The sequence below is a fragment of the Passer montanus genome, unplaced genomic scaffold (genome assembly GCF_014805655.1).
Source record: "Passer montanus isolate IOZ18808 unplaced genomic scaffold, ASM1480565v1 scaffold39, whole genome shotgun sequence".
In the NCBI taxonomy this organism is placed as follows: domain Eukaryota; kingdom Metazoa; phylum Chordata; class Aves; order Passeriformes; family Passeridae; genus Passer; species Passer montanus.
Window position 1 is genome coordinate 169,099 of NW_024368707.1, and position 8,491 is coordinate 177,589.

Consider the following 8,491-nt stretch of genomic DNA (forward strand, 5'->3'; position numbering starts at 1 on the left):
AACCTGGATTCCCCTGGGGAAATATTATAGTGAAATATTAACCCCCTTCTGTGAATAATGCTGAGATCTACTGCTAATAAGATTCAAAGGACTGTTTCACACAAAGAAAGAGACCAAACATTGATGCCAGGGAAGGTGACAACTACCAAAACAATCAATTTTCTGGTATTATCACCAGTTGTCAGACAGGAAAAAAAAGCTTTGTTCTTCTCTTGTAGACTTTCTGTGTGCCATCAGAGAATGCTAGTTAAATAGTAACATATTTACCACTGTCTTTGAATAAGACAATAGTAGAATTCAATCACTGCTAATTACTGTATGTATTCCAACATCATTTTCACTAAGAAGAACTCAAGCTGAAGCCACAACACTGCAGTTCTATACCACAAAATGCAGGACGCAGCAAAAGACCTTTTGGCTTACAACAGTTTTTCCACAAAAGCAGAGGTTTCATAAGAGCAGTTCCCACACACTAGTCACCAAAGGTCTTCCTGCTGTGTTTTTATATCTGTATATAAGTAAAAACGTGAAAGTAATAAAACCGGTCCTCTGCAAAATGTCCATTTTCTTTTTTTTTTCTCCTCAAACTCTGAGCATCCCCGGGGAAAAGAAAGGAAAGAGCAGGATAATAGGAGGAAGAACTGGTCCTGTCCCTCTTTAGCAAAAGATTTTTCATATATCGGCACCACGTAATTTGTGACCAAATAGCAAGAGGCTAATTTGTGTTGGTTGAAAGCTGTGGGAAACATATGGAACTAAAATGGAAGGGAACAAGCATGTCCCCATGCAACCCTGATTTCACAGAGAATATTGTGCACACTGCATGTGTTTTACAGAGAGCTTTATAAAGAAACAAAGAAACATTAACTTTGGGGCCAGTGGGATTGCACTACAGTGATCTAAGAGAATTTTATGCAGAAGGGTTTATATGACTAACATTTTTAATGCTTTCCTCCATCAACACACAAGATGTTAATGGCCCTGCAGCACATGACTCATGAGGACCAATGAGCAAAGAGAAGTGGCAATCTAACAGGAGCCTGCGTGAATGGGAGCAACAAAAAGGAAGGGAACAAACCCCTCTTGGCAACAGCAGAAGGCTAACAAGGGACAGGAGTATCATCAAAATCAGACTGAATATTTGGGAAAAAAACCCAAACAAACTCTTTCACTAGGAGGTTACTACAGCACTGCAACAGGTACCAAAAGATATGGAGGAACCTCTGTCCTGGGAAGTTTTCAAAACTGAGCTAGACAGAGCTAAAGCAATGTGATCTCTTGCTGGTAATAGTTCAGCTTCAAGTAGGAGGTTAGAGATCAGCAGAGCTTCCTTCCACATCTCTTTGACTTAAAAATATGAAGATAATGTTATAATCATAAAAAAAACCTGTATTACAACTTATTGCTTATTGGTATTAATTATTAGTATATAATCAATACAACTAATTTGATATATTAATATATTTATGCTTCTATTTTGTACTCATTTGGATCTTACAGAACCTGCTGAGAACTTATTTTTCAGTTACCTGTGATGTTTTTCATGAACACATCAAAATGTAAACACTTTAGCATTCCACAGAAACACTATTGTTCCCATTGTCCCTCCCATTTTAAGTGTATTTAAGTCCCACTGCTCTGAAGTAAACTGGAACTGGCTTTATTACTTGGTCAGAGGCTAGATAATGATATAATTATTTCCCTAAAGGTGTACTTTTGTCCCCCTTAATCTACTTCTTTGCATATTTTTATATATATATATATATATATATATATGTATGTACATATACATATGTATAGATTTTGTCCACACAGTCACCTTTTTGTTCCCGCAGATGTTGAGAGTTATGCGTGGAAAGAAAAAACAGATTTTACAAGCAACTGGAAGCAATTTGTTATTTGAGTACTGCAGCATTTGTGCATGCAGAAATGACAATGAAAACCAGATCCAGCTGTATTTCCATGAATAGTCCCACATCTCTGTATGGAGGGAACAACCCTGCAGAGCAGTAACAAACAGCCTTCAGTGCTCACATGGGAAGACACAGCCAATCTTTTGGATAATCTAAGGTCTAAGAGGAGTCACTGTACGTGTTGACACCCAGGTCAGAGGTCTGAGAAAGCACGGTCTGACCCAGAAGGTGACTGACCCCCAAAACATTTAACAACATTAAGCCTACTCTATCCCACAGTAAGAGCAACCTTTAGAGAGACAGAAAGCAAAATCCTGACAAAAAAGCACCACTATTTCAGCTGACTGCAGCCTACACATCACACACATTCCTAATAATAATGTTAATGATAATTATGACAATAATAATAACAATAATAATAACAATTAAAAACAAATCTTCATGCATTTTCCTGCAAGCTTTACCCATGAAGCAGGAAAGACAAGAGAATACATAATTAATTTGTGACTGAAGTACTGCACAGGGTAATTCAATTGCAACCTGGTAAATCTACCTGTGAAAGCAGATAAGATTGGAACTCCAGAAGCATTCCACCTTGAAAGAAGAAATCTGATAGAGAAAAGTGCTCCAGGGTTGTTTAAAATTTATCTACCGGCAGAAAAGCCTAAGGGGAAAGAGTGAGAATCAGCTACAGGGAGAGCAGCAGAAGAAAGAGAAGAAAAGAAGCGTGAAGTGCACCGTACCTCTTCTGCTGGAGTAAATAGATTTCATCCAGATGTTTATCCCAGGATTTTTTGCCTTGCAGCTTCTGACTCAGTTCACTCCATATCCGGGAATAGAAGGGATTGCTCTCCCCAAATAAAGGTACCCCCATATCACGTCCCTTTTCCTCTCTTGCCTAGCTGCCTGAAAGCCAGCAATCCCTACTTTGGGAAAAAGTCAGGAAAGGCTCACTGCAGGTCACCACTCCTCTGCCCTCAGTTTACAGAGGAGACTGTCAGTCAACTGCATCAGCTGATCAAAGTGTGTGTAAAAACACACAATAAAATCACTTGTTCCTAGCAGACCATACTTGAGCCTCATCAATTACTTAGTTTCCAAAATAGCCCAGCCCAAAGGTGTGTCTGATTTTGAAGTAGCTCGCCAGCAGCCTACCCCTCAAAAAGACCCTGTACAGCAACTGAAGAATTCATACAGCATCAAGGTCCTGGGCTTCTAGGCTTCTAGGATTCCTAGGCTATTTTGATTCTGAAATCTAGGCTTTAGAAGCAATCATCCTCCTTTTGAATCTCTGAATTCCTCTGGAAAGCAACATGGAAGCACTTTTGAAATAGACAGCTGAACAAGCCAGGCAAAACACCTTTAAGGTGAGTGAACATGTGGGAACGTGCCCTAAAAGACACAGGGCTCTGGGAAGGTGGCAGAGAGGAGGACACACCTCCCACCTCAGCTGTCTGCAAATCCCATTAAAGAATTATCCTTACAGACTCCACCTTCTCCACGTAAAACAAAATCACCTTACTCCATAAGCTGGAAGAAGAGTTTATGTAGATTAATGTGTAAACTTTAAATACTTCATTTTCATTTAATGTTCTACAACTCTCATTATTTCTTCTCATTTCTTCCAGAAAAATCTTATTTAGGAAAGGGATGAGGATTTCTATTTAACAAAACGGGTTTTTGTTTGTTTGTTTGTTTGTTTGTTTGTTTGTTTTGTTTGTTTTGTTTTCATTATTTAACAAAACTTGATTTTGGCACAGAAAAACATATTCATGGTCAGAGAGTATTTGTCTGCAAAGCAGTAAACCAAATATGAAAATGAAGAGATGAGACATCCTTCTTTGTGTGAAGAAACTGGAAGCTATGAGGAAGAAAAGAAAAAACAAAAAGTGGGAAAAAAAAAAAGAAAAATAAAAGGAAAGGAGAAAGGTTCTAGTTTATAAACTTCTTTCCCTAAAGACTTGGACTTGTACTAGTATTTTTGCACCTTGAAGGAATAGAAAAATCCCTTCATTCCTACTCTTGCTGTAGTGGAAACCAATTCTGTTTAGGGTGCCTGGATCTTGAAAGAATTAGACAGAGAGAGAGAAGTGTATAAAGCAAAAGGACTGAGTCATCTCTATGAAATTCCTGGTTTATTTAGAGGTTTCTTAGAACTACAAAACCAGGATTAACATCCAAACTTCTGTAAACTCATGATGTATGCTCTTCTATAAAATCATAAATTGCTACACAAAAACCAATGATTTAAGGCAAACTTGAGGGACCTTACCCTAAATGTAAAATTCACTGAGTTGACCCGATCTAGGAGGAAGTGTCAGGTTAAGCTGTAATAATGGGAAGAATATATTACTTGCTACTTTGAGAGGTTAGAATTTATACCAGCCAGGTGTTTTGAGCATATATTGTGTTTTTAATATTTTTTTTAAAGAATATCAATAGAGTCCCTTCTAACACTGTGAGGGGTGGGGGAAGCAACTCCTCTTGAAGTTGAGAAAGGTATTTAGATACTGAGGTATTAATAGTCTCTGACAGACGAACACAATCTCTGTTTTTCCCAAGCAGAGAACACTTTCCACTGTCTCTCCAAGGAAGCCCTAGAAGAGTGGTATCAGCAGGACAGGAAAGCAGTGATTAATTCCTGCCTCCTCTGGGCAGCGCTGCCACCCTGACAGCAGTTCTAGGGGACAAGAAGTGAAGAGCAGTCAGACATCAGGTCGAGGAAGGTGTTCTTAGCTAACCATGGAGGCACCAGCTGCAGCAGCCATGGCAGCCCCAGCAGCTGCAAACCTGTCTCAGGTGGACTCACCACATGGTGTGGGCAGCTCATCAGACCTCTCATTAGGGCTTCAGACTGCAGCAAAGCTGGCTCAATAGTTTTCCTTTACCCACTTGCGTGAACATGAAGTCTAATACTGCAAAAGAGTGTTTTCCTGTAATTCATGGTCAGGGCATTTTCAGCAGAAATAGAGTACGGAGATGAAAGGTGGGTGAAATACGTAAGCATATGGTAGGGACTGAAACCTCTTTAGCACATCATGACCATACCACTTAAGCACTGCTGGGCTTTCAGTCTAGAAGGCTGTAAATAATTTTATTCAAAAACTAAGGACCTGATAAGGCCTTGCAGTTGAGGTGTGGATTGTAGGTCTATACAGGTTTGGTGTATGTGGTTTTCCCTTTCCTCAGCTCCTGAGTCATGTTGTGACTGGCTTCTAGCCCTTTAGCTCCTGACATTATTCTAGCTCTACCTGTTCCTTGTTCCAAGCTCCTTCTGCAAATAGTGTCTTTATCCTGGCTGCCAGTGATGCCCTTTACTGGTGTATGCCTTGACTTCTCTTGTTTCTGAAATGGGGTAATTCTGACTGACCTGATTCCTGCACTCTCTTGATTCCAGCTTGACCCCTTCTAACAAATATGACAGCAGATGTCAACATCTCCTTCCACACAAATTCCCTTCCATATGCATAGGCCATCCATAGCAATGTAAGCATGAAGAAATGAAAAGCACAACCTGTCCAAATCTGTTTCTCACACCACAGTGTCTAACTACACAAAATTGAAACAGACCTGCAGTGGTGGAACAATGCTGGTTCTGTGCAGTTCAGTCACCCCATGGCTCTGGGGTATCTACCAATGTCATACATGGCACAGTTAGGATGTGCTGCCCTTTGCAGGACTATAGAAACTGAGTGCAAATAAACCAATGTGTGGAGATACTTCAGCAACAACCAATCTGACTTTCCCATACCTGCCATAAATACAAGGGAGGAAAAAAACCACTTTTGTCACTGGGGATTGTTATCATGCTAGAGACAATACTCTGCACTTTTTTTATAGTACAATCCATTCCTTTTAGGTCAGCCTTGAATTTTTGATTTTTTTTTTTTTTAAAGCAAATCAGAATAGTTGAGTGTGAATGAGGTGACCTTTGGTGAACCTGAAATTCAAGCTAGTATTTGCCAGCAATGTACTTGAGAAGTAAAAATTATAACAGGAGAATTAGAGAAAAACACTACAGGAGAATTTTTCACATAGTCTCCTGGTTTTTTTTTCCTCCCAGCCACCTTTTCAGTGCCTTCTTTCTTTTCAAAATTAAATCAGCACAGCTATTACCTGGCCTACTATAAAAGTAATTTCAGTGCTAATGTAGAGACAGACGTAATTTGCACAGTACATGGATTCCTTTCCTTCTGAATGTTCCTGACCCCTACATTCCATGTTCTTACAAAACTCCTGTTAACCTTCCTGGAAATTTTGAGTGCTGGAGGTATGTAAGATTAAATCCAAAGTGCTTTTCTGGTGACAAATCAGGATGGGAGTGCTTTTTTATTTTTAATCTTTCTGGTTTTATCTTACAGGTTTTTCAGGGGGAGAGGGAATTGCGAGAACTGCGAGATATTTTAGAGTTACTACAAAGATGTAAGTGTAATCTCAGTCTTTCACAAAATCCACAGGAATGCAAACTCTGAGCAGCAGGAAATGCAAAAGATAAAAGGCATTGTAAAAATAAGGAAACCTATTGAACCTAAAGGAGAAACCAAATTGACTGGGCATGGTAGATATCCCCCATTTTGATCTTCTGAAATTTTTTTTAAGGTTTCTGTTAAGCACACAAGATTATGTAATGAGTGTTATCAAGAGAATTTACACAGAGGGCTTTTGAAGAGAAAGGAAAGAAGGGGAAGTCAATTCATTTATTATTACAAATTGAAAATCTCTTCTTCATTTGCCTTCCAGATTTGGGCCCCCACATTCATGTTAAATAGACAAATAAAGTAGCATAATTAGATGCTTAACACATTCAGAGTCCCTGAGTAGCCAAGTTATCTTGGTTAGAGCACAGACAAGTTTTACCTGTCAGAGATAAGTATTGCTCCCAAACATCTGCCTGGACAAATTTTCACACAAAGATTTGCCTGTTCTTCCAGAGCCACAGACTGCCAAACCAATTCAGAAACTCTTATTCTTCCATGTCTTTTTTGCATATAATCTCTCTGAATCACATATATGCTCAAACCTTAAAAATAAAACCACATTTTCTATTTTTTTCTGAAATTCACAAAAGAATTTCATCATAAAAATTATCTCTTAAAAATTCCCAGTTTGGATATCACAAGACAAATTCTGTCATTTCAGCAACAGCAAAAACCAAGTGCACAGATCGCATTCCCAAGTTTACACTGCCACCTTAAGAGGAAGACTGGAAGTGCAACCTACAACCAGACCAGTCTTTCAACACTTCCCGAAGCCTGGACATTTCTGATTGTACTGCAATTCCTTGTCTGAAATCTCAACATCTAATAAAAGCTCTAAAGATGTAAGTTGTAAGAGAAAAGAATGAGAGCAGCAGAAGTACAGGAAAAAGCAAATGACAGAGAGAGTCAAAGTATAGAGAGAACACTGAACAGAAAGTCAAGAATTCACCAAGTCAGCAATAAACAATGATGTAGTTTCTCCATGTCCATAATGGATAATCTTCCATCTGAGAAGATTGTAATAATAGCTAGGCAGCAATTGATTGATGTATTACAGATACGTTAGGGAATCCTGTTGGACTGTGATATTTCCAGTTGTTCAAGTTATATATCTTACTTCTGTAGCATAGGAAAACAAAGCTGAGGATGATTGTATGGAAATGCACAGCATTATGTACACATTGATATCACACAGCTGAGTAATGATATCTATCAAAAACCAAAACAAAGTAACAGAGGAAAATAACTAGATATTCCAGAAGCAGAATACTAGCGGTGTTATCTCCACCAGTCTTGAGAAACTCTTATCTTCACAAGATCTCATCTGCTGTGTAAATATGAATTACTTCACCACCAGTAAATCACAGGTAACTCAGCAACAGACATAACTTAACAATACATTATAAACTATATCAGGGCATATGTGTCCTTGAAGGATTTACTCTATATTATGCAACTAATCCTGATGTGTAATTCCATTAATCCATCTTCTGTCCTGGAGGAGTGCAAAATGCTAGAGGGAAGCTGCTTGTAAATAAAATATTACACTGAATTCTTTTAATTAATAGTGTGGCCTTGTGTGTGAAAATGTGTGTGTAGTAAGCCCGATTAAGAAAGTTGAAGGGAAGTGATCTCTACTTCTTGACTCAGATTAGCAGAAGCAAGGACAGCTACTCGTGGTGAGGAATGGTAGCAGAGGCAGAGACTTCCCTGAAAGATGCATTCCTGAGGTCCTGGTCAGTTGGATGAGGGATCAGCAATAACACTACTGACTGTTACAGAAAAGCAGCACAAAGATCACTAGATTTTGTAAAACCTATCCCTCCCCCCCAACATTTGCAGCAGACTTTGTAACGTTTCCAGGAAAAGCCAAAAGAGAATTGAAGACCTCTGATAACTGCAGTTATATTGGCAGTGTGAAGGAGATCTCTTAGTGAAATAGGATCACCAAGAGTATTACTAATTCCTAAAAAACCTTGATTGAGGGAGTCAGTACGATTCTACCTCAGGGTGGAAGCCCAGACACAGATGGTTTTCTACTCTGTCTACTTTGAGGTCTAGCTCAGGCCAGAAAGCTTTCTCTGAGAAAGTTGGGAAGCT

At 39.0% G+C, this 8,491-nt stretch overlaps 1 protein-coding gene and 1 long non-coding RNA gene across 3 annotated transcripts in view; one reads left to right on the forward strand and one right to left on the reverse strand.

Moving 5' to 3' along the window:
* The window catches only part of LOC120506501 (transient receptor potential cation channel subfamily V member 6-like), a 27,765-nt gene extending 24,501 nt beyond the window's left edge, over positions 1–3,264 (reverse strand). For both annotated transcript variants that reach the window (XM_039718157.1, XM_039718156.1), the window contains exon 1: positions 2,657–3,264. In XM_039718157.1, the coding sequence (XP_039574091.1) occupies positions 2,657–2,787 (131 nt within the window). In that variant the 5' untranslated portion in view covers positions 2,788–3,264. The remainder of the gene's footprint in view (positions 1–2,656) is intronic.
* LOC120506503 lies at positions 3,149–7,936 on the forward strand. The gene is made up of 3 exons (XR_005628521.1): positions 3,149–3,280; positions 6,275–6,335; positions 7,053–7,936. It is a non-coding gene; the product is annotated as an uncharacterized LOC120506503 (long non-coding RNA).
* The last annotated feature ends 555 nt before the right edge of the window (positions 7,937–8,491 follow it).